General features: G+C 50.8%; 1 protein-coding gene across 2 annotated transcripts in view; it reads right to left on the bottom strand.

Annotated features, from left to right (window-relative positions):
• The window catches only part of ETV7 (ETS variant transcription factor 7), a 32,639-nt gene extending 7,013 nt beyond the window's left edge, over positions 1-25,626 (bottom strand). Inside the window, exons 1-4 of one of the 2 annotated variants that reach the window (XM_014587829.2) lie at positions 25,298-25,626; positions 23,411-23,543; positions 3,388-3,552; positions 499-624 (exon numbers count right to left, since the gene is read on the bottom strand). In XM_014587829.2, the coding sequence (XP_014443315.2) occupies positions 499-624; positions 3,388-3,552; positions 23,411-23,543; positions 25,298-25,303 (430 nt within the window). In that variant the 5' untranslated portion in view covers positions 25,304-25,626. The remainder of the gene's footprint in view (positions 1-498; positions 625-3,387; positions 3,553-23,410; positions 23,544-25,297) is intronic. The other variant, XM_027771932.1, reaches the window with a different exon arrangement.
• Positions 25,627-26,112: the final 486 nt, after the last annotated feature.

The following is a 26,112-nucleotide window of genomic DNA, read 5'->3' as shown; positions in this document are numbered from 1 at the left end:
CATCCAGGGTCTGAGAGGACAGAGAAGGCAGAAGGGCCCCCAACCCTGGGGTACCCCAACATTTAGAAGTAGGGAAGACATAAGAGAAGGAGATTGAGAAGGAGCAACGCATGGGGTAAAAGGAATTTCGGGTGAGGTGGGATGGGCCTGGAAGCCAGAGCGAGGAAGAGTTTTGGGAGAAAGAGAAGGGACGGCCCGCAGTGAACGGGCTGAGGGTGAACGTGGACACCCCTGGCTTAGGCCCTGGGAGACCCTGGTCAGAGCGGCTTCCAAGGAGAGACGGGCCACAGACACCCCCACAGACACCGCTGGAGGACAGTGGGGAAGAAGGAGGTGAGAGGCAGCTGCACCCCCAGGACAGAGGCGGGAGGGTGCAGGGAGGGTGGGGGAGCTCAGTCCCCGCCGGCCACCTCTGTCAACACCGGGCATCGAGTAAGCCTGGCCTGCCAGGGAGGCCAACTTGAGGAAGGACTCAGAGCCCCAAGGAGAGCCCCTCACCTTCCAAGGGGCCGGGGGCGAACCCGGAGCTCATCTTCTGGCCGAAGGCTCCTCTGAAGAAGGGCCCGCACACCAGGGCTCGCCGCTGGGTCCTGATGCTCCGGAGCAGCTCGTACAGGACGTCACCTGGTGGGGCAGGAGCGCGTGCAGCTGAGGAGGCCAGGCCGAGGACTGGGGCTGATGAAGGGCCCCTGCTGCAGCTCGCAGGGCGGGGCCTGCTGCCCCTCCAGGGGGTAAACTGTCAGAAGACAGCGCCTCCTGCTGGTGGGTCGGCCACTTCCCGGGCAGCCTGCAAGGCCAGACAGCTTCTCAGCCCCCATGCACACCCTCGGTGGAGGCCTGCGTGCGTGCACACTGCACAACTGTACCGCACCTCCCGGGGCCAGAGGCCGTCCTTCCAAGGCTCACAGAATTCCCCAAACTTTATCAAAAGGCTGCCTCTGGGGGCCAACAGGTGGCATAGTGGTTAAGGCACTGGATTCCCACATGGCAGGCCACAGTTCAGTCCAGGACCTGGCAGCTTGAAAAATCAAACAGGTTGCTTGTGTGTGTGTGTGTGTGTGTGTGTGTGTGTGCCCAAAATCCCATGAGAAGAATGGAGGAGAAGGGATTAACGGTGTGCCCATCCCCTCTAGGGAATGATTTCTCACTTTCTCTCTTATTATCTCTGTCTCTCTTCGGCAAATACACACGCCCTATGGCAAAAACCTAAAAGAGAGAGAAATGAAAGAAAAAGAAAGAAAGAAAGAGAGAGAGAAAGGGAGAAAGAAAGAAGAAAGAGAAGGGACCAGCAGGTGGCATGGTGGTTAAGGCACTGGACACTCCCACATGGCCGACTGCAGTTCGAATACCTGACCTGGTGGCTTGCTTTCTCACTTTCTCTCTCTCTCTCTCTCTCATCTAATTAAAGAAAGAAATCATATGTTCCTGATATTTGTTATCTCTATGAAAATTTCTGTAATTCATAAGGGCTTCCCCCTCCCCCACCTCCACCCCCCACCCCCTCTATCTCTCTGGCAAGTGCGCATGCCCTCTGGCAACTTCTTTAAAAGGTCTGTCTCTGCCTTGTAAGGACAAACAGCCCTAGCTTCTTCCTACAAGGCAGGAAGAGGGGCCTATCCAGGGTCCCAGAAATCCTCCTTGATTCCAGCCTTGGGCTAAGGGACTGATGGTAGGGCAGGAAAGAGGAGGGGATCCCTGGGCAGAGAGCAGCCGGGGAGGGGTGGGGGGTGGGGACAACATGTGGTGGCACTCGAGGACCAGGACCAGGGAGATTGTAGGAAGCAGAGAGACAGACATGGCAGGATGGGACCAGACTGACACTTGCCTGCTCCCACCTTCACCCCTGCCCGGGACTGGCAGGCTGTGGAGGAAGCCAGAAGCCCGGTGTGTCTGTCCCTGCCCTCCCCCCACCCACCAGAGCTCTTAAATCCAGACACTACAGACCCAACAGCCGCCAGGGGAGGCTTCTAGGGGACAGTAGGACAGAACTTGGATGTGGGGCCAGCTCCCGTGGCCTGGTGGCTGAGACAGACAGCTTCCACATGGCCAACCATGCAATTTGAGTCAGACTTAGCGACTTGAGGAACACACCAAGCACGTGTGCATGCCTGCCCAAACTCCTGAAAGAAGGGGGTGATGGAGAAGGGATTGCGGCTCGGCCATTCCCTGTAGGGGGTGCTTTCTCACTTTCCCTCTCTGTCTCTCTCTGACAAATGCATGTGTCCTCGAGCAAAACATTAAAAATAAAAGTAAAGTCAATTAAAAAGAACTTGGGATGTGACGTGACACTGGCTGTAGGCAGTTTGAAGACAAGGAACACATCAGAATATTTCAGAAAATCTTTTGCTACAGGGGCCGGCAGGCGGTGTGGTGGATGAGGGCGCTGGATTCTCACAGGGCCGACCATGGTTCAAGTCCCGGACTTGGTGGCTTGCTTTCTCGCTTTCCCTTTCTCTCTCTTTCTGGTGGTCAAATCAAAAGATAACAATAACAAATGGAATTAAATAAATAAATAATCTCTTTTTTTAATCTTTTGCTACGTATACTGGGGGTCTGCCAGGTCAAAAAAAGCCTACATGGAAAATGTGATGTATTCTTTAAAAAAAAGATATCAAGGCCAGTAGGTGGCATAATGGTTAAGGCACTGGACTCCCATGTCGTTAACCACAGGTCAAGTCCCAGACCCGGGGAGCTTGAAACCCATGCCGGGCGCGTGCATGCATGCCCAAAATCCCGAGAGGAGAATGGAGAAGAGGTTGAGGCGTGGCCATGCCCCTGCCTCCACTGGGGGTGCTTTCTGTCTCTGCCGCTCTGGTGAGCACACGCACCCTCCAGCAAAAATTCCTCAAAAAAAGAAAATGAAACCAAGCCTGAGCGAACACCCAGAGCCTCCCGGAGCAGGCCGAGTGAGACTCAGTGACCGCGGAAAGCACTGTGCCTGCTGGGACCCTGTGCACCAGCACTGCCCCACGCCATGCCACCTGAAAGGCCCGTAGACACTCGCCTCTAAGACCGACCTTCTGCTTAAAACCAAACTCACCTTGGGAGGCCAAGTTTTCGCTGCTATCGGCCATTTATACCTCAGGGTGGATGGATGTGGGAACTTTCTCTAGATTTTTTTTTCTTAAATAGGTCTGGTGGGAGCGTGGGGATGGGAGGAGGGAGAAGGGGGAAGTGCAGGGGGGCCGCTGTGGCTCTGAGAGCAGCCGAACTGCCCCTGTGCTGCAGGCTGTCCAGCTAGGACCAGCAGCCGGGGATGCAGAGAGGAGCCTGCAGTGCTGGAGGCCAGCGTGATGCCCCAAGGGAGGCGCCCACGAGGCCCGGGGCCACTCTGGCCTACCTGGGGTCTCAAGGAAACGTTTAGAGCAAAGCCAGGGAGTTTCTGACCTGAGCCGGGTGCGCGGTGCCGGAAGTCGTCCTTGGTGAGGATGCAGAGGGCGCGGCCGTTCATCTGGAACCCGTGCTCACCGGTGGGCTGCAGAGCGTACTCCTGCTCGGCCCAGTGCAGCCAGTGCAGCACGTCCTCCCTGCTCCAGAGTGCGGGCTGGATGCCTGCAGGGCGAGGACACGGCTAGGGGAGGCAGAGGGCTCCCTGGGCAGGGTGGGGCCGCTCCCTCCTGTTTCAGGCTCACTCACACATCACCTCCTCAGAGAAGCCCACCCTGAACACTCCAGACGATCAGATGCTCTCCTGTCCTGCCCCACCCCTTGTCACTGGCTCTGTCACGAGGGCCTCGTCTCTTCTTCCCTGACACCTCCCTTCCATGTAATGACAGTTTGCGTGGGATAGAATTACGTTAGAGTTTCTCATTATGCAGACGCTTCTGATAAACCCACGGTATGTTCCAGATAACTTGAGTGGAAAATTCGTTGAAGGGGCCAGCCAGTGGTGTGGTGGTTAAGCAGCTGGATCCCACCGGGCCGACTTTGCAGTTAGAGTCCTGGACCCAGTGGCTAGAAAGCACTCCAGGCGCATGTGTGTGTGTGCCCAGCGTCCGGAGAGAAGCGCGGAGCAGAGGGCATTGTGGTGTGGCCATCCCCCCCCCGGGGGGCTGATTTCTCTCTCTCTCTCTCTCTCTCTCTCTCTGTCTCTCTCCCTCTGGTGAGTGCATGCACACTATGGCAAAACTGAAAAGGAAGGAAAAAGCATTTAATACAACCTAACCTGCCAAACTTTATAGCTTAGCCTAGGCTGCCTTAACACGCTCAGATCAGTTTCATGAGCCCAGAGTTGGGCAAAACCCTCTCACACAGGACCAGCAGTTAGTGTAATGGCTATGTCGCTGAACTCCCATGTAGTCGACCGTGGTTTGAGTCCCGGATCTGGTGGCTTGTGTGCGTGCGTGCCCAAGATCCCGAGAGGAGAATGGAGGAGAAGGGATTGCGGCGTGACCATCCCCCCTCGGGAGGTGATTTCTTGCTTTTTGTCTCTCTGTCTCTCTCTATCTTTCTGGTGAGTGTACGCACCCTACAGCAAAAACCTCTCAAAAACAAAACACCCTCTCGCACAAAGCCTGCTTTATAACAGCGTGCTGGAGAGTTCAGGAATGCACTGAGTACTGCACTGAGAGTAGAGCCGGAGAGCTCGCTTGGGTGTCGGAAGTCTTTTCCACGGACTGTGCATCACTGTCACACCATCAGAAGGTCACAAAGTCCTACGCTGGGGCCAGCAGATGGCATGGGGCTAAGGCATCTGGATCCCACGTGGTCGACATCACGGTTTCAGTCCAGGACCCGGCGGCTTGAAAACCACACCAGGCACAGGTGTACAGATGCCCAAAATCCCCAGGGGAGAATGGGAAAGAAGGGATCGCAGTAAGACCATTCCCCCTGGAGAGGATGCTTTTTCACTTTCTCTCCCTTTCTGTCTCTTTTGTGCTCACATGCTATACTGCAAAGATTAAAAGTTTTAAAAGTCCTGAATTGAACCACCGTAAGTCAAAGAGCGACCAACTATATACGTGTTATGCATGTGTTCCCTGTTTATTGCTGGCTCTCCCTCCGCCTGCTTGTTTTCTGGTCGTTCATTCAACGGATATTTAATGAGGACCTACTGTGCTCCAGGTACTGGACATGTGAGGGAGGATTCCCACCTAGCACCGTGCCTGGGGCACAGTGGGCAGTCCGTAAGCCCATGTAGAAGGACTGCTCAAGTGTCTGGACAGTCCTCTGAAGAGGGGCTACTGTTAGTTTCCCACGAGAGGCTCCCATAAGCTAGGGGACTCGCCCAAGGGGACACGGGTCACAGGAGGTACAGCCCAGCCCCAGCCCAGCCCAGGTCTGAGCGGCTGCTGTCCTCGGCCGTGCAGAGCCAGCTCAGACCCGGTTTGCTCAGGGAGCAGCCCAAGGCACAAGAGATTTCCCCCACTCTGGGCAGTCACGCATTCCTTTTTATTTTAATTTGTATTTATTATTATTATTCATACATGAAATCGCTATTCATCATTTAGGTTGTGAAGAGACGTTACCCAGCATGACACACACCTCAGTCCAGCCCAGCTGAGATGGCCATGCACATCCTCGTCACCAGATCATCAACCTGATCCGTGTCCCACAAGTGTCTTGTCTCCATCATCTCCAGCCGAGTGGCTGCTTCCTTTCCTGCTCCCTGCGTTGCCACTCTCCCTGGGCCTGTTACGTCCCGAAGGCCAACAGTCCACTTCACTGACCCGGGCTGTGTGTAGCAGGCCGCATGGTGACTTCACAGGCCCTGGACACTGTGCCTTTTCCAGTAAGATGTGCGTGTTAGGTTTCTGGGAAAGCCATGTCATATGGTCAGTTTCTCTGTGTAAAAATGTGTCATGACGTTCCCGACAGCCCAGTAGTTAACATTTTATTTTGCTACTGCTTGGTATATAGACTCAATACTCATTGGGTTCAGTTTTTTGTTTTTGTTTGTTTGGTTGGTTTTTTAATTTTTAAATTTGCTATAGAGTGCATGTGCTCACCAGAGAGAGAGACAAAGAGAAAGAGGAAGAGACGGAGGGGTGAGAAAGCACTCCCCAGGGGGTGGCCATGCCACAGTCCCTCCTCCATTTCTCCTCTTGGGATTCTGGGCACGCACGCACACTCAGCCCGTGTGTTTTCCAGGCCACCAGGTCCAGGATCTGAACCGTGCAGTTGGCCATGTGGGATCCAGCTGCCTTAACCACCACGCCACCTGACTAAACCCAGCTTTTTAGTTTTAGCGGTTTGGGGGGTTTTGTTTTGTTTTGAGATTTTTGCTATAGGGAGCATGTGCTTGCCAGAAAGACAGAGAGACAGAAAGCAAGAAATCACCCCCCACGGGGGATGGCCACACTGCAACCTTTTCCCCTCCGTCCTCTTCTCAGGATTTTGGGCACACACGCACATGCGCACACACACACCCAGATTGAGTTTTAAGCCACCCAGGTCCGAGATTCAAACCACAGTCAGTTACATGGGAGTCCAGAGCCTTCCCCACCACACCATCTGGCTAGCCCATTTTTTAGTTTTGCAGTTTGGAGTTTTTTGTTCTGTTTTGAAATTTTTTTGCTATCGGGTGTGTGTTGGAGAGACAGAGAGAGACAGAGAGTAGAAAGTAAGAAATCACTCCCACAGGGGGATGGTCACACTGCAATCCCTTCTCCATTCTCCTCTCAGGATCTTGGGCACATGCGCACGCACACACAGACACACATACACACACACACACACACACACACACACACACACACGGCGTGAATTTCAAGCCACCAGGTCCGGGATTCAAACTACAGTTGTCTATGCGGAAGTCCAGAGTCTTAACCATACACCACCTGCTGGCCCGTTTTTGTTTTGTATTTCCAGAGGGCACATGCCCTCACCAGTGCAGAGAAGAGAAAGCCCGCGGCGGGGTATGATCACACTGCAATCCCATCTCCTCCATTTTTCCATCCTCCAGTTTGAAACATGCCAGGTACATGTGTGTGCCCAAAATCCCAACAGGATGGAGAAATCAAAACAACCACGCATGACCCTGTCCCACTGGGGGTGCTTCCTCTCTCTGTGTCTCTGTCTCTGCATGTCTCTCTAGAGAGTACACACCCTCTCTGCCAATTAAGAGAGAAAGAAAGAAGAAAAAGCAAGGAAGGGAGGAAGGAAAGGGGGTGAAAAGAGAAGAAACCAGAAATAGAAACAGAAAACCAGAAGCAGTAGACCAGAGCGAGGGAGACCTCAGCCGTAACGGGAAACTCAGAGGGTATAATAAAAATGAAAGACTCATTTGACTACGTTAATTTTGTGTGTATGTGGCAAACCATACCATAAACAAAACGAAAAGATTGTAGATTTCAGGGAAATATTTGCAATGCAGATAAAGAGCTAACCCCTATCCTAGGTCGGAGCATCTGTACATCTGCATTTATTTTTTAATCTCAAAAAAAATAAAAAATCTTACCCACGACTCAGAGTGGAGCAGGACTTCTCAGCCTCAGCCCTATGGACACTTTGGGCCTGTCCTGTGCACTGGAGGGGGTCCTGTAGCATCCCTGGGCTCTACCCACCGGATGCCAGCCCAGCTCTGTTTTGCCAAAGGGCACGTGCACTCCCCAGAGAGAGGCAACGAGCGAGAAACTGAAAATAACCATCCCCCAGGGGGGTGGCCACATTACAATCCCTTCGCCTGCATTCTCCTTCTGGGATTTTGGGCACGTATGCGCACATGTCTGGCGTGAGTTTCAAGCCAAAAGGTTTGGGACTTGAACCATGGTTGGCCATGTGGGAGTCCAGCACCTTAATCACCATGCCACCTGCTGGCCCCACCAGCCCAGTTTTAGCAACCAAAAATGTCTCTTCCAGTGTCCCCGGTGAGACGAGACGGGCAAAATCACCACCAGGTGAGAACCCCGGTGTGGAGTGAATCCACTAATAAACAAGGCGTGTCACCCCATGGTCAGGGAGGGCGGGATCAGAGAGGACGAGGTCTCCGTTAATGCCGACACCTGCAGCTGGCAGGTATGCAGGGAAGAGGAAGCACTGCTGGTGGGAGCAGGACTTCTGAGCCTCTGTGGGAGACCTGTCCCGTCGTGTACCACTGAGACCCAAAAGGCTCAACCGTGCAAACTGTGGAGACTGCCCGGGGTGAGGTTCATGAGGTTTGAGGCACCGGGCTCCAAAATCAGCCAGGGCCTCTGGCAGTGTGGGAGTGGGGGTTGGGCAGGTGCATCTTATCTGAATCCACATTTTGGGGGGCTCCTTAGTTTGTGATATTTGAGGCCGGCAGCCTGAAAATTCACAGCTATGATTCCTGAGCCACAGAGTACCCAGCATAGCCTGGGTTAGCTGGAGGCAGGAGACTGGACACCTAACTGGCCATCCCACCTTCCTGAAAACAGTCCACTCGGAGAGGGGCGACTCTGGCCATGGCCGACATTGTCAATTAACGATGTGGTCCTGCTCCCCCAATCCAGAGGGATGAGTGGGGGGCGTCCCAAGATGTCTCTGAGGGACCCAGAGACCACACCCAGCTTGCAGTAGCACCTGGAAACGCGGGCTCGTTATCCTGTTCCTTTTGTTACCTCGTGCTCACTCCTCCGCCCCCTTTCATCTCATTGCTACCAGCACCCCCGTCTAACGATGTGGAAGAGGGGCTTCCTTGTTCCCCATGTCTTCAGAGGACACTACGGTCAAAATGTACCCAGGTAGGACCGGGGCCTCCAGGAAAAGCTCGCGTCCCAAGGAGGGGATCAGTCCATCCCAGCAGCAGGTCAAAGACCTTCACACCAGTTGACCGCTGCTCACTAGACGGGCCACCTAGGTGTGGGTCAAATCCCCAAGCTCTGGGTCCACGTTCCAGCTTAGCTCTCTCCTGGCCAAGGCACCACAGATAAGTCACTCCACCTCTCTAAGCCTCGATTGCCCCCCACCCTGTGAAAAGGGATAATAAGGGGTCGGCAGGTAGCGTAGCAGTTAAGGGTGCTGGACTGCCACATGGCCGACTGCAGTTCAAGTCTCAGACCTCACGGCTTGCTTTCTCACTTTGCCTTTCTCTTTCTCTCTCTCTCTCTCTGGTCAAATAATAATAATAATAATAACAAATGGAAATAAATAAATAGATAAGGGGAGAATAGCACTGTCTTTCTGGGCCGCTATGCTGTTTGAGGGCCAGTGCGACATGGTGCCGTGGTTAGGAGCCCAGTCTACGCACGGTACCACACCACATTGCCACTCCGATGTAAGGACCCAAGAGATGTGAAGAACACAGCCACCGAAAGACGTATATGCCAATGTCCACAGCGGCTTCGTTCACAGCAGAAAAGAACTGGACACATCCCAAGTGTGCATCAGCAGGAGAATAAACTATTGAACCGTGATGTTTCCATGCAATGGATGAGCAGCGACATGGGAAATGCAAACGACTGTTACACGCAACACGTGGGCAAAGTGTCGAGACACTGTGTTAGGGGTGGGGGAGCCAGATACAAAAGCCATGACCAAGATGATGTGGGGCTGACTCAGACCTGGTGGTTAAGGGAGCCAGATACCACATGGCGACCGCAGTTCAAATCCCAGCCTTGGCGACTTCAAAAGCACACCAGGCGTATACGCACGCCCCAAATCCCATATGGTATGACCACCATTGAGCGGGTGCTTTCTCCTCCTCTCTTTCTCTGTCTCTCTGTCTCTCTGGTGAGCTTAGTTAATTGCCCTTTAATTGCCCTCTGGCAATTACAAAAAAGGGAAGGAAGGAAAGAAGAAAGAAGGGAAGGAAGGAAGGAAGGAAGGAAGGAAGGAAGGAAGGAAGGAAGGAAGGAAGGAAGGAGGGAAGGAAGGAAGGAAGGATAGACCATGCTAATTAAGGAAGAAAAATCAGAATACTGGTCAACCTTTGAAGGAGAACTGGCTGGGAAGAGGCAGAAGGGAACTTCCTCGGGTGTTGGAAATGTTCCGGACCTTGATGGAGGTGGTGGTTAAACAGGCGGACACAGACATAAAATTCAGAGCTATACATGAAGTTTGTTTACTTGAGTGTACTCAAACGGAAAGTAAAAACATGTAACAAGAAGTACAAGGATGATGCCTGGCCAGCTGGAAATGACGGGGACTGTCAGTAAACGAGTATCTCAGCTTCTCCAGCTATGAAGCCAGGACGACGAGGAACTCTGTACCAGCCGTGCACGGCTGTCATGAAGATGCGATGACAATCTATTTCAAGAGAAGTGCCCAGGGCCCCACCGTCATAGTGACTGTTCCTAAGACTGTGCTCTGCAGGCTGAGACTGCATGGGAAACCCAGGCCCAACTTCTGGCCCAACCTAAAAGCAGGGACAGTGGCACTCACCTATAGTCCCAGCGATGCAGGGAGCCTGAAGCCAGAGGACCTGGAGCTTGAGGCTGGCCTGGTCAACATACCAAGACCCTGAAGGAGCTGAGCGTGGCATAGCAGTCCCAGCTTAGTCCCAGCGGTGAAGCTGAGGCAGAAGGATCAGGACACAGAGACCCTACCTTAAATATAATAATTCGATGATAATATTAAAGAGCCTTGCCTGGCATATAGCATCCACTTTCCAAGATAATGGAGCCAATGGTGTCAGATAAGGTGACACAGGCAGAATGCCCAGCACAGGGTTCAGCACGCTTAAGAGCTCAACAAAGGTTGGCAAGTCTCCCAGACCCCCTTTCTGGGATGAGCCTATCAGGGACTCCCCTTATCAATCTAGCCAAATTAAACATGCAGAGCAGCCCACAGGCCCTCCCACTCTCACAGTAATCCATTGTACTTTCAGTTCCTCCACGTTAACCATCTTCGTCTCTCCAGCTTGCAGCCAGGCCTCACCTTGCTCTCCCTGCCTGCTGGCCTGTTCGCTGGGGATTTCCAGCTTGGCTGGCTCCTAGCTCCCAAGAAGACCTAGACAGTACCCCAAGCTGGGGCAGTCAGAGAAGCTGCCCATCCAGGACATGGTAAGGGGGTCCAGGGATTCCCAGATGGAGAACACTATGTCTCCCCTTCCCCCAGAGCAGGGCTGGATGTGAGGGCTCTCTCCCCCTCCATGCTTCATCGCCCTCCACTGCCCTGTCGCTGGACATAGTACTCCTTCTATAGTCACTGCATCCCCCACCAGAATGTCAGCTCATGAGGCACAGACTTTGCCCCTCAGTCACTGCTGTCTCTCCAGCACCTAAAGCCATGCCTGACACACAGCAGATGCTCAATAAATGCAATTTTGCCTAAATAAGTGAGTGGGGTGAATCAGCGCAGGGACTCCTCTAGGCCTCCTGAGCAGCCCCTACTCCAGACTTCCAGCCCTGCCCCAACCAGACCTCTCTTCTCACAGTATCCTTTTCACTGTCTTGCTAAAGAAACTGAAATGGCTCCCAATGGCCACGCCCACCACGACAAAACCCCTCCAACCTGGTTTCAAGACCCCTCAAGTGGCCCCTCCCCACCACACCCTGCAGTTCACTATGTCAGTACCCTCCAGGATCAGCAGAGGCAGACCAACCTCCACCAACCAAGTCGAAACTAACAGCTGCCTTCTGCCTCCTTCGCTGGGTCCCCCTGCAGAAGGAATGCAAAGATGGGTAACACGCCAGACCAGTCCCCAGAAATAGGAGCACCACTGTCTGATGCTGGAGGCTGATGTTCAAACTGAATGACAGCTGCAGGGTCTAAAGGATGCAGGTTCAAATCCCAGTTCCAGCATTTTACAGGTGGGTAATCCTGGACAAGATAATTAACCTCACTCTGAAAGTCCAAGTTTCACACACGCAAGGCAGGAATAATGAAAGAAGTTACATCCAAGGTCTATGGAGTATATTTAACCAGGCAATATTTACAACATGCCCAGCACAATACCTGGTCAAGAGTAAAACCTTGGGCCAGCAGGTGGCACAGTGGTTCTGTTGCTGGACTCCCACATGGCTGACTGTGGTTCAAGTCCTAGACCCGGTGGCTTGAAAATCATGCTGGGCGCATGTACATGTGTGCCCAAGACCCCAGAAGGAGAATGCAGAAGGGATTGTGGTGTGGCCATCCCCATCTGGGAGGTGATTTCTCATTTTCCCTCTCACTGTCTCTGTCTCTCTTTCTCCATGGCAGGAGAATAAGGAGCCAAACCTCAACAAATGATCTTATGATGATCAACACCCTCACTGCTCGAGGTTAGCTTGAAGACAGAGGTGCTGGTCTCTTTGCCGCAATGACTATCGTTTACCGATTACCATTGCCCTCCGTTCACTGCAGGCCTCTAGATGCCCTCAAATGCGTCACCCCATTGCTTGACCCCATTGTCTTGGCTGATAATCCTTTTTCTGGGTGATCACGCTCAGCCTACGGTCAGCACCAGACTGTGGGGGCAGGCCAGCACATCTTGCACAAAAGCCCTATCTGGGGAATGGAATGGCAGAGTGGGGGTGACATCCATCCAGGGCTTTGGCTTCTTCCCAAAGGAGGGGTCTTTGCAGTTTGCATAAGGATGTACGCGGTCTAGTCCAGGACCAGGTTAGGGACTGGGGCTCTTTGTCCCCAAATTCTTAGTGTATGGGATTTCCCACTATTTGTTGTTTGCATCTTCCTTTCTGTTGTCAGGAGATACCTTCATGGCCAAACGCCTCACTGCTAATCTCTGTCCTCCCCACTCCATCCTACCACTAGATGTATCCACCTAATTTACTGCTTCTACTGCCACGATCTGGGGTGCCACTTCTCAAACTGTTTTGACTTCAAACCATGGTTTAAAAAAAAAAAAAAAAACTTTTTAAAAATTCCTGGAGAGTGCATGTACTCACTAGAGAGAGACACAGAAAGAGAGAAGTGAGAAAGAAGCACCCTCTAGGGGGATGGTCACACTGCAATCTCTTCTCCTTCATGTCCCTTTTTGGGATTTGGGGCATGCACACACACATGCACTCAGCATGTCTTTCTTTTTCTTTTTTTTTTTTCTTTTTGAGAGGCTTTTTACTACAGGGCGTATGTACTCACCAGACAGACTGAGAGGGACAGAGAGCAGAAAGTGAGAAATCACTCTCCAGGGGGGATGGTCACGCCACAATCCCTTCTCCTCCATTCTCCTCTCGGGATCTTGGGCACACACGCCCACGCGCCTGGCATGAGTTTAAGCCACCGGGTCCAGGACTCGAACCACAGTCAACTACATGGGAGTCCAGTGACATAGCCATTACGCCAACTGCTGGTCCCCTCAGCATGTCTTTTAAGCCACTGGGTCTGGGATTCACCACTAGCTAGCCTGTACACACATACAAACAGCCAAAACAAAGCATTCATGAAATCACAGCTACCTTTACCCTGAATCCTATTATGTTCTATTTCAGTAAAAAATAAAATATGTCTCTTGACCAGCTGAATTGACTTCACTTTCTTAGTGAGTCTTGATCAGTAGCTTCAAAATAGACAAAATGTAGTCCTAAAACCACCAGCAGCAGCATCACAAGGAGTTTACTAGAAATGAAGAATGTCAAAATAAAAGGCATTCCGACAGGGAAAGGAGAGTTGAGGCTGACAGCTTTTCCACTAAGACCTGGGATAAGACAAGGCTGCCCACTCTCTCCACTCCTCAGTACTGGAAGTCCTCGTCAATGTGGTCAGAGAACAGAATGAAGAAATGAAGAACATCGGGACCAGCAGTTGGCGTAATGGTTATGTTACTGGACTCCCATGAGCTTGACCGCAGTTCGAGTCCCAGACCCAGAGGTTTAAAACTCACACCGGGTGTGTATGTGCATGTCCTCAAAATCCTGAGAGGAGAATGGAGGAGAAGGGATTGCAGCAGGACCATCCCCCACTTAGGGGGTGATTTCTCACTTTCGGTCTCTCTGTCAAGCACATGTGTCCTATAGCAAAAATCTCTCTCTCTAAGAAAAAAAAAGAAAGAAAGAAATGAAATGAAGAATGTCAAGTCCCACCCCAGACCTAGTGAATTAGACTTGGCATTTCAACAAGGTCCCCGGAAATTCATGTGTACAGTAACATCTGAGAACTGGTCAAGGCACCAGAGAGCCACACTGCTAGAGCTGCTCCACTGAAACAAGGACCTGGGCGGTCTCTTATGGCCGGAGATGTGGACTTGAACTTGGCCAAGTGTACCCTGAGCTCCCCTCAGGCTCGTTTCTTGCCTTTCACTGCCAGAGAGTAGCAGAGAGGTGTCACCCTCTCCCTGTGACGCTGGATGTCTTTCCCCGCGGCTTATTCCCTCTTTCACTTCCAGAGAGTAGCAGAGAGGTGTCGCCCTCTCCCTGTGATGCTGGATGTCTCTCCCCATGGCTTATTCCCCAGGAGCTTTGAAAGTCAATTTCAAAACACGAAGATATCTCACTTTCTCTGTAAGAAGGTCCCAGAACTATTCTCTGGAGAATCAGCTCCAGGGAAATGAAAAGACTTAGCACCAAGAGCTAAGAGAGTTCGAGGCCACTCTGGCCGTCAGCGTCACAGACGGCTCTTTGACCTCTACGAGTCTCAGTTTGTCTGTCACTCAATGAGGCAGTAGGCTGACCATCTCTAAACTGCTATCTTTTAAAATTCCCCCCAGCTGTCCCTCGGGGACGCATCACCTCTTTCCAGACTCACCACCCTGTGACCTCAGCGAGGTCCTGGAAGTTATCCCTGGGCCTGCACTTCCAGCTGTCCCTCCCCTGCAGCTGCAGGCCTTCACAGTCTGACTCACCCTGGCCTTGGGCCGCCCCTCGTGGCCATGGACGAGGCAGAGGGCAGAAGATCCTCTTTCGTTCCCCACTTCCACACAGGGAGGGACAGTTGGGAATCTCCTGGTGTGATGGAGGGACCCCCTGCCAGGGCCCCCACAGATCCTCCTCCTCCACCCCAGCCCACCTCCTGTTACTTCCCACACTCTGAACGTCACAACTGTCCCCACAGCAGACTTTCCACTGCTACAACGCACATTTTTTAGGCAGATCAGCACAGAAACGTGAGCTCCACAGGGGAATCGCCGGTGTGCTCCACTTAGCGTGAGCTCTCCAAGCTAAGCTGGACTCGTGTTCGTTCACCTTCCCACGGAGGCAAATCAGCCCTGTTTATCAGGATGGGAGCCGGGGCTGGAGGAGGGGGTGGGGAATAAATGTCAGAGAAATGCCCAAAGATGAAAATCCATAAATATGGGGACAAGCAGTTAGCGTAATGGCTATGTCGCTGGACTCCCATGTAGTCGACCACAGTTTGCATCCCGGACCTGGTGGCTTAAACTCACACCGGGCGCGTGTGTGTGTGTGCCCAAGATCCCGAGAGGAGAATGGAGAAGGGATTGCGGCGAGGAATATCCCCCCTGGGGGGGGGTGATTTCTCGCTTTCTGTCTCTCTGTCTGTCTGGCGAGCGCACACACCCTATAGCAAAAACCTCTCCAAAAAAAAAATAATAAAGTAAAAAAACTCTTTAAAAAAATCCATAAATATGGGAAATGAGGCTGATTTATCACCCAGCCATCAGAAAAGTCAAGTCCGCGGGAGCCAACAGGTGGCGCAGGGGTTAAGGCGCTGGACTCCCACATGACCAACCACCGTTCGAGTTTTGGACCTGGTGGCTTGCTTTCTCACTTTCCTTTTCTCTCTGTGTCTGTCTCTCTGGCCAAATTAAAAATACTAATAATAATAACAAATAAAATAAAATAAATAATTCTTAAAAGAAAAAAGAAATGCCAAGTCCTCGTTCGGTGTGAGCAGCTGACTTACTCGGGTTGTCATTAACAGGAAAAGGAGTCACTCAGCACACCCCAACTCTTAAGACTGTTCGATACTTGCTATGGGCCTGAACTGTGTTGTCTGAATATTTTCAGAAATTTCAATAAATCAGAGTCACAGAATCTGACATGACAGGTATAGAAGACCCCATCAGTGCCCCACCCACAGAGGCTCTCTACATGCTGAAAATGACTGAATGCCACACCCGACTCTGCTGGGGGCTTTTTCCGGCTGCAGGTGCCCAACCACTCCCCAGCCAGTGTGTGGGGCAACCTGGAAACCCTGGAGAGTCGAGATCCATGGAAAGATCGTGGTTGGGAAGTAGGTGGGTGAGCCAGCTGCCTTACCCTTTGGCTGGGAGAACCCAAACACGCACACCCTCCTGAGAACCCAGCTGGGACTGAGCTTCGGGTGCACACAGTGCTGCCGGCTGGGGAAACACGCTCTGGTATTCCTTCTCTTCTCCTTCCTTTGTCCCCTCGCCTCACCTGTTTTTTAGGGTCTGCTCTTGGAGAAACGCCACCCAAAGCAACAGGACTAGCGCTCAGGGGCTCTGATGGAGGAGAAAGTAGGTCATAAGACCCACCACACCTGGCTTGTGCATCCAGGAAACAATTTGCTCCAGGAGGAGGAAATCCCCGTCACTAGAAATGTCCAGGCCAGCAGGTGGTGTGGTGGTAAAGGGCGCTGGACTCCCACATGGCTGACCACAGTTCATATCCTAGACCTGGTAGATTGCCTTCTCACTTTCCCTCTCTCTGATCAAACTGGAAAATAATAATAATAAATAAAGTTAAATAAAATAATTCTTATAAAAAAGAAATGTGCACGAAGACCTGGCGACAATCTAAGAGGGGCTCCACTGAAGGGGTCCTGAACTGGTCAGTGATCAGTATCCTTGGTGAAGACAACAAGGATATTCAATATCATTCAACAGATATTTTGTGAGCTGCTGAGCTTGAGAAGCTTGTTCTTATGAAAACTGGATTTTTCCAGTGTTCAGAGGAGAGTCATAGGTCTTGTGTTTGAACTTCACTATTAAGAAGTGTTGCTGGGAGCCAGCAGGTGGTGAGGTGGTTAAGGCATTGGACTGCCACATGGCTGACCACAGTTCAAATCCTGGCCCTGGCAGCTTGCTTTCTCACTCTCTGATGACTATAACAAGTTAAATAATAATAAGTCAAATAAAATAAATAAGTTAAAAAATAATAGTAAGTGTTTCTGGGCCAGCTGGTGGAGTGGTGGTTAAGATGGCTGGATCCCACATGGCTGATTATGCAATTTGAGTCCCGGATCGGTAGCTTAGAAAACATACTGGGCATGTGTACGTGTGTGCCAAAAAATCCTGAAAGAAGAACAGAAGAAGAAGAATTGAGGCATGGCCATCCCACCTTGGGGAGACAGCAGGTGATTTCTCACTTCCTCTCTCTATCAATGTATCTCTCAGTAAGCGCACATGTCCCATAGAAAAAATTTAAAAGAAAAAAGGAAAGTATTTCTTATTTATTTTTTTTTTTGGAGAGATTTTCGCTATAGGGCGCGTGCGCTCGCCAGACAGACAGAGAGAGACATAGAGACAGAAAGCGAGAAATCACCCCCCAGGGGGGATGGTCACGCCGCAATCCCTTCTCCTCCATTCTCCTCTCGGGATCTTGGGCACGTACGCACACGCGCCCGGCGTGAGTTTTAAGCCACCGGGTCTGGTACGTGAACCGCGGTCGACTACGTGGGAATCCAGCGACATAGCCATTACGCTAACTGCTGGTTCCCAGGAAGGTATTTCTTGAGGCTGGCCCCATAGTCAGGGAGCTGGATCCCCTGTGGCCAGTCACAGTTTGAATCCCAACCCTGGAGGCTTGAAAAACGCACTGTGTGTCCAAATCCCTACAGGATGGAGAAACGGAGAAGGAATTGTGGCCTGACCACGCGTCACAGGGGATGCTTACTCCTGCTCTCTGTCTGTCTGGTGAGCACACGCACCCTCTGGCTATTACAAATTATATATATATATATACACATATGAGAGAGAAGGGGGTGGCCATGCCCAACCCCTTCTCGTCCATTCTCTTCTCAGGATTGAGTTTCAAGCTCTAGGACATGAACTGCGTCAGCTACGTGGGTGTCCAGCGACATAACCATTCCATCATCTGCTGGCCCCACAAAAAGAAATCGTTTTTTTCAGTTTACTACAGGGCATGTGTGCTCACTGGGGAGAGAGAGAGAAAGATAGAAAAAAGTCAGAAAGTACCACCTACCAAAAAGAGACAGAGAGAAAAGGAAAGTGAGAAATCATCTCCTAGGAGCATGGGCACACCACAATCCCTTCTCCTCCATTCTCATCTTTTCTCAGGATTTTGGACACACATACACACACACACACACACAGTGCGTTTTTCAAGCTGCCATGTCCAGGACTCAAATCCCACACAGTCAGCTACGTGGGATCCAGCTGCCCTAACCTGCACACCAACTTCTGGCTCCACCAAAATAATAGCTTTTTTAAAAATTAAAAATTTAAAAAAAAAAAAAGTGTTTCTTAGAAGTTGTGTTAAAAAGTCCATCTAGGGTCAGCCCTGTATTTCAGTGGTTAAGGGAGCAAGATCTCACTTGGCTGACCACGGTTCAAATCCCAGACCCAGCAACTTGAAAAACACACCAGGCACATGGATATGCATGCCCAAAATCCTAATGGGAGGGAGGAATGGAGGAAAAGAGGACGGAGACATGACCACATCCCACCTGCTGGTCTCTCTCTCCCTCCTTCTCTCTCTCTGTCTCTCTCTGGCAAGAACATACACCCTCTGGCAATAAAAAGAAATTTTTTTTTAAATTTCCATTCTTATGTCTTTATTTAAAATCATATCGAGTTGATCTTCAAAAAAATTTTTTTGAAGAGGCACAGAGGCACGGCCGGGGCCTCCGCCCCACGCGACGCCCGGCCTAGCGCGGCGCATGGCCCCCGAGCCTGTGGCAAACTGAAGCCGAAAACAAGGATTAAGAACTTGCAACTATAAGCAACAGAAAGAAACTTTAGCTGTCTTAAACCAATTGAGAAATATATTGTATAGGAGGATATTCTCTACCTATGGACAGTGAGAAGATGATGGTTACCAGCCCTGCATTACCTCAGGGAAAAACAAGAACTACTCTACCAATCTTAAGGAAGCCAGATACCCGAGGATAACTCACGCTGCAGAACCCCACAACACCATTCCCTCTCCCTTTACTTGCATGTATCACATTTTCAATAACTTTTCTGGAAGACAACTGTATATAGCAGAGATGGTGTGATCGGAGAGTGGGGGAAAGGGCAGAGGGTCAAGCATAGGATAAAAAACATATATACGTATACATATGTATGAAAGTAGAAATGGAATATTATTGATGATAACATGCATGATTAAGCCACTGTGCAGTTTATCCTAGATGGGAAACCACATTTAGTATGTTGTGATGATGCTCAGGGAATGAATGTTAGGTAATACAAAAAAAAAAAAAGCAATACCGAGAAAAAAAAAAAAAGAAGAAATGAGGATCCAAGAGAAAGATGCATCTGTGAATTTAAAAAAAAAGTTCACTATCTGTATAAAGTGTAACTAATATTCCATTGTGAAGTTAGAAAGATAGAATTATCATGCATAACCTCAATAACATATATATTGAGATTGTAAAATTGAAAAAAAAGGAAAAAATATTAATTGAACTTTCCACATAGTGAAAAATCAAATATTCCCCTAAATAAACGTGCATTTTAGAATAAAAAAAAAAAAGAAATAGCGATTGACTGTTTTAAAAAATAATTATAATAATAATAATAATGATTGGGGAAAACATAGAGAAGATATCGAATGTTGAAGCGGGGAGATTAATGTCTTTGTACTGACTGACTTGCATGGCATTCCCTTTTGAAAAAGCAATGTAATGCACTGTAAAGTTATATGTAATCCAATGTAATATAAGGAAGATTATGATGATTAAAAAAAAAGGTATACTAAAAGTACCATATAAAAGATTAAAATGGCCTAACCTATATATGGCACTTACTATGAATGGTGCTTGCAGGACTGGAAGTTTGTCTGCATGAGCCAATAATTGAGTTGTGAGTGAATGTAAAGGCCTAGGACATTATATTACTTTATATTTTATAAACATTGTATTCTTAAACTACACTAAATTTATAAAAACTATTTTTCTTTCTTCAATAATAAATTTATCTTAGCCAAAAAAAAAAAATTAAAAAAAAAAAAAACAGAACTCCAGAAGCCTTTTCTCAAAGCATTGGAAGGTATGTGAGATAAGTCTAGCCTTAAACTCCTATTCTAACCAGTTCTTACCCCACCTCCTGCCATATCCTGACTCTACCATCACTTTCCAGGTTCATCTTCAACCTCGTCCCTCCCCCAAGCCCCCAATGAACATACAGCTGGTTCCCCAAAACTAACCTGTGAACTAAAGAAGACGCACTCCTCACAAAACTAGAAGGCTTGCATATTTCCCAAGGTGATGATTAAGCTTCCTAAGCCCTCGCTTCTTCTGCACCCTCTCACCCAGGAACCCTGAGCTAGGCACCTGGTGAAGGGAGGGGACTCAAGGTTACATGACCTTGGGCAGAAAGCAGCCTCGGTTTCTTGACTTGGGATACAGGGAGTTCACCTGAGGTGACATTAGTGTCTCTACCAGCATTGGCATTCAAGGACTTGGTGCGTGGGCCACATGGTTCAATTCCCTGCCCTGCTGCACCGGCACTGCTGCTTCCTCACTGCAGCTCTGCAGGGCCAGCGCCTCCTCCACGCTCTCTCTCCCTCCAGAACCAGCTCTAAGGCAAGGCCCACCTTCCCTTTAATATGGAAAGTTGGATGCTGTCCCCTATTAAAAGAATGCCAGGCAGTGGACAGCACGTGGGCCAGCGGGCTCTCCCCAAGGCCTGTGAAGTCATGCCCCACTTTATGCTCAGTCCTCAGCTCAGTCTTGTCCATGGCTCAAAGAGCAGGTGGCGGCCAGGAAGTCAGAAATAAGTAAAGGAGTGCTCTGGCCATTGGGCCACTGGGCAGGAAATGGCCTGAATGCTTGACAACACGGGTCAGAGGTCCCTGCCCACAGCTGCTCCAAAACCCAAAACTCTCATTCAGATCAAAGGTCCTGGCCAGTAGCCTAGCCTATGACTTCAACTTCCACAGCATAAGAAGTGCATTAACAATTTCTTAGAAGGGGACCAGCAGATGGTGTAATGGTTGCGTCACTAGATTCCCACACAGTTGATCGCAGTTCGAGTCCTGGACCCAGAGGCTTAAAACTCACCAGTTGTATACATGCGTGCCCAAGATCCCGAGAGAAGAATGGAGGAGAAGGGATTGTGGTGTAGCCCACAGTCCTGGGGAGTGATTTCTTGCTTTCTGTCTCTCTGTCTCTGTCTGTCTCTCTGGAAGTGCATGCACCCTGTAGCAAAAACTTCTCTTAAAAAAAATAAATAAATAAGAGGCCAGCAGGCATGGTGGTTAAGGGCACTGGACTCTCACACAGCTGACCACGGTTCAAGTCCCACATCTGGCGGCTTGCTTTCTCTCTCTCTTTCTCTCTCTTCCCCTTCCTCCCTCTTTGGTCAAATTTAAATTAATTAATTTTTTTAAAGAAGTTTTTGTATATTAAAAAAAAAACAAAACTCTTAGAAGAAGCCCAGCAGGTGGCATGGAGGTTAAGGCAGTTGGATCCCACATGGCCAACTCAGATTAGAGTCCTCGACCCAGTAGCTTGAAAATCACACCAGGCACATATGCATGCATATCCAAAATCCTGAGAGGAGAAGGGATTATGGTGCCGCCATAACCTCTATGGGAGCAGGGGCTGTTTTCTCACATTCCTTCTTTCTCACTCTCCCCAGTGAGCACATGCTCGCTACAGCAAAACAAACAAACAAAAAAACTAATGTCTTAGAAAATTATCAGCGGGATCAAGATCTGGCCTCCTCATGAGCATGCCACTTGGCTTGTGATTTGAAACACAGGCATTACTCACAGCCTGCTCCCTGGCTTACTTTCCTTGGGTAAGAGCATTACTCAGGGAAAGGAGACAGAAGGAGACGGCCCGGATGTTCCCCATGGCTATCGCTGGGTGAGCTGCTGCCCAAGATATTTTTCTTAGGCTTCTCTGTTAGGTCCCAAGTTTTTATAATAAACACATGCCTTGGGACCAGCAGTTAACATAATGGCTATGTCGCTAGACTCCCATGTAGTCAACCACGGTTCGCGTCCCGGACCCAGTGACTTAAAACTCATGCTGGGTGCGTGTGCGTGCGTGCCCAAGATCCTGAGAGGAGAATGGAGGAGAAGGGATTGCGGCGTGGCCATCCCCCTGGGGGGTGATTTCTCGCTTTCTGTCTCTCTCTCTCTGTCTGTCTGGTGAGCACACGTGCCCTATAGCAAAAACCTCTCAATAAATAAATAAATAAATAAATAAACAAACACATGCCTTTATTATAATGATAAGAATTAAACATTATTATTTAAAAGAGGGTTCTACAGACATATGACTGTCACAATGTAGCCTCGCTGTTAAGTCTGTCTTCTGTACTGGCAACATCCCCAACTTTCTGTTTTTGGACCAGAAAGGTACTCAAGGCTACTCCAAGTACTCACTCTTTTTTTTATTTTTTTTTTTGGAGAAGTTTATGCTATAGGGCACGTGTGCGCACCCGAAAGACAGAGATAGAGACAGAAAGTGAGAAATCATCTCCCAGTGGGATGGCCACAACGCAATCCCTCTCCTCCATTCTTCTCTCAGGATCTTGGGCACACACGCACACGCACCCGGCTTGAGTTTAAGCCACCGGGTCCGGGACTCAAACAGCGGTCGACTACATGGGAGTCCAGCGACATAGCCATTACGCCAACTGCTGGCCCCCCAAGTACTCATTCTATCCCAGCCTTCATCTTATCAATGAGGAGACTGGCCACCCCAACACATGGTCGTGTCAGCTGTATACCGTCTGTATACCATCCAAGATCCCAAGAGGAGAATGGAGGAAAAAGGATTGTGGTGTGGCCATCCCCCTGGGGGGTGATTTCTCACTTTCTTCTATGTCTTTCTATCTCTCCAGCAAGTACAAGCACCCTATAACAAAAATCTTTTGACATATGTGATTAAATGTGTAAGAGAAAGTAAAATAAAAAGTAAAAAGAAAGAAAAGACAGAAATAAGACAAGCACGGAAAGAAAAACACTGCACGATCTCACTTAGGTGTGGAAGCTAATACAATACAATTCATAAAAGCAGAGAGAAGAACGGTGGTTGTCAGGGGCTGAGGGGCTGGGGGTGGTGGGGAGAGGTTGGTCAAGGGTGCGACATTGCAACTAGATTGGAGGAATGAATGACAAGTATCTGAAGGGAGTTAGATCCCACACGGCCCACCAGGGTTTGAACACAGGACCCAGGGGCTTAGAAAACACACCAGGCACATGTGTGCCCATGCCCCAAATCCCAGGAGGATGAAGAAATGCAGAAGGCATTAAGGCATAACCACGCCTTACTTGGGGGCGCTTTTTCCCTCTCCCTCTCTCTGTGTCTCTCTCTAGTGAACTCACATGCCCTTTGGCAAATTTTTTTTAAAATAAGTTAAATTTTGTATATATTAACTGTCTTGATTAAATCATCCCACACAGTGTACACATATCCTAACATCGCTTTGTACCCCATAAACATGTACGACTTTAATTCGTCCATTTAAAAAGTTGATTTTCACAACATCAGCGTTCTCCTCTCTACTTACGGAGTCTTCCCGGCAGCGTACAGATGCCCCCCTCGCCCAGCGGGTTCCTCTGCCCTTCACATCTGGCTTGGGCCTGCGTGCCTCGGGGTGGCAGGACAGCCACGGGGCTTACAGAACTGGCCAGTGCTCCCTCCTAGAAAGAGAAAACCAGGCGAAGAGCAAATTAGGGTGACGGCTCTGCCACTTTTCCATGTTTAAGAACTTTTTTCAGGGAACCAGCAGTTAGTGTAATGGCTATGTCGCTGGACTCCCACGTAGTCAACCACGGTTCACATCCCGGACCCGGTGGCTTAAACTCACGCCGGGCGCGTGTGCGTGTGTGCCCAAGATCCCGAGAGGAGAATGGAGGAGAAGGGATTGCGGCGTGACCATCCCCCCTGGGGGGTGATTTCTCGCTTTCTGTCTCTATGTCTCTCTCTGTCTGTCTGGCAAGCACACGCACCCTATAGCAAAAACCTCCAAAAAAAAAAAGAACTTTTTTCAGACAGGAGTGTTCATCTCTGCTCAGACCGAATCGCCCTTGCAGGTAGGAAGCACGTGGGACTTCCACTGCGTGTCAGCGTCTGTACACAGCGGCCGCGTGATGAAGCTCCTGCTTCCAATTCATGCTTTCAGGGCTCGTGCCTCATCTCTCCAGAGGATGCCCTGCGAGACCCGACCTGTACGACTGAGACTGGGGGCCCAGGAACACTCACTCAGGTTCCAGCGAGAAAGGACAGCTCCCGGAACCTGAGGGCCCAGGAGGAAAAGACCTCCAACCAGAGGCAAGCGAGCACTATTTTCTAAAGAGAAAAGGGGTAGTTTCTGAACCCCAGACCTTTCACGGTCTCCCGAAGGGAAGTCTGTGTCCTTACCATTTTATTATACAACCAGCATAGCCCCGAGAGGTGATGGGGTTCACCCAGTAGGATGAGGAGATAAAAAAAGTGACTGGATTTGTGTAGAAACACAAGGATCTTCGGGACACAAGACCAGTCACAAGCTGCCATGAAAGGAAAAGTGAAACCAGTTCCGTTTTCATTCTAGGATCTCCCGGAGCTTCGTGTTCATAGGTGGGGTCTGAGGAGGGCGATCTGCAGGGAAGGATTTGGGCTCTAGAGCCAGCAAAGTGAACCCCAGAAGCACTGGCTGGGACAGGACACCTTTGGGGAAGTCCCCACTGGTTTCCGGCCTGCCCCATCCTGGTGCCCCAGCTGGTGCTGTTTCCCTGGTAACCAAGTCTCAGAGGCTGCCACCTGGAGATGGGGGGGGGTCATTGCCGGTCGACTTGCTGGACAAGAGGCCAGAAACCTAGGCCTTGACTAGGATGGGCAGAGGGCTCCTTGCCTAACTCCTTTGACCTCTTCCAAGCAAAAGGGAGAATTCTGGGGCTCAACTGCCTGGGGAATGCCAGCCAGAGAGCCGCTGAGGACCAAGGAGGGTCTGATCAATGGGTATGAATCTTGGAAAAAGGGAAATGGACGAAGGCCTTGGAGGTGGGACGAGCCCCAGCTCCAGGCGCTCTGGGGTTCCTAAGGAACAGCGAATGAGTGGGGCTGCTAAGGGTGTCCCACGTGATGATGGCCTCTGCCACGTAAGGACCCCACCTGGCAGGAGCTTCCAGGGACCTGGCATCGGGCTGATGTAGGGTGAGGAGGAGGTAAGGAGACTCCTGGGGAGGTGCAGGGACCCTGCCACCTTCTCACCCCATGGTAACACCCAGGGGCTTCAGGAAGAGACATGAGGGGTTTGTCTGGAGGCGCAAAGGGAAGAGGGTTAGGCATGGAGGAAGAGGTTCAGAAATGTGTTGGAAAGTGATATTCCAGCCAGGACAGAGGCCTGATAGGGCGGGTTCGGAGACTGAGGTGGTGGAGACAGGAGGGGGCGCGTCTCCGCCTGCGCTCTTACCTGCATTACAGGTGGAGGCGAGGAGTGCCGGCTTGCGGTGGTGAGCGCTCGCGTCTGCGTCTGCGGCTGCTGGCGGACCCTGGCCCCGCGCTCCCAAGTCCTCCTTCCCTGAGCCCCTAAGTCGGCCCGAGAACTGGAAGGGCGCGAGGGAGACCTCTCTCAGTAGCTCGGGGCGTGCGCTCGGCCCCAGCGAGCAGGCGCGGGGCGCTCGGTAAGCGCTATCCTTCCGGGAAATGAAAACGAAAGAGCGGGATCCGGCTTCCACTCCCGCGGGGCGGCCCGGGGCCGGGCTGGGTGTCTCCCGAGAGAGACAAGCCCGGGCGCTGCCGACAGGCCCTCGGGCAGCCTGGGGCCGGCTTCTTGCCGGAGAGAGGCGAGTTTCCGCAGGGTGGAGGCACCGAGGGAACTCCCTGTTGGCATCAGGACTGTGACAAACCAGCTTCACGTTGTCCCTGTGAGTTCTGCCGCCGGATAGAGGAGCCGCCCCGGGGTTTTTCAGAACCAGGTCATCTCCCCTTAGGGGTAAGGTGGCCTTCCTGGCGGCGATCCGGTTTGGAGGTTCCTAGCCCCTGTAAGGAGTGCCACTCTCACTCACATGGTGCTAATTCCACCCTTCCCCAGGGCTCTGGAGGCTGCAGGTTTGGTGCCCCCCCCATCCACTCACCATTGTGTCCACCTACCTGCCCACCAATGTGTCCACCCACCCACCACCGGTGTCCACTCATCTCCGTGTCCACCCACCCACCACCGTGTCCACTCATCCACCACCTGTGTCCGCCCACCACTGTGTCCGCCCACCAACCTGTGCACCCACG

Source organism: Tupaia chinensis, unplaced genomic scaffold, assembly GCF_000334495.1.
Source record: "Tupaia chinensis unplaced genomic scaffold, TupChi_1.0 Scaffold000238_1, whole genome shotgun sequence".
Classification (NCBI taxonomy): Eukaryota; Metazoa; Chordata; class Mammalia; order Scandentia; family Tupaiidae; genus Tupaia; species Tupaia belangeri.
The sequence above is the reverse complement of the archived record's forward strand: the minus strand, read 5'-3'. Positions and strand labels throughout refer to the sequence as shown.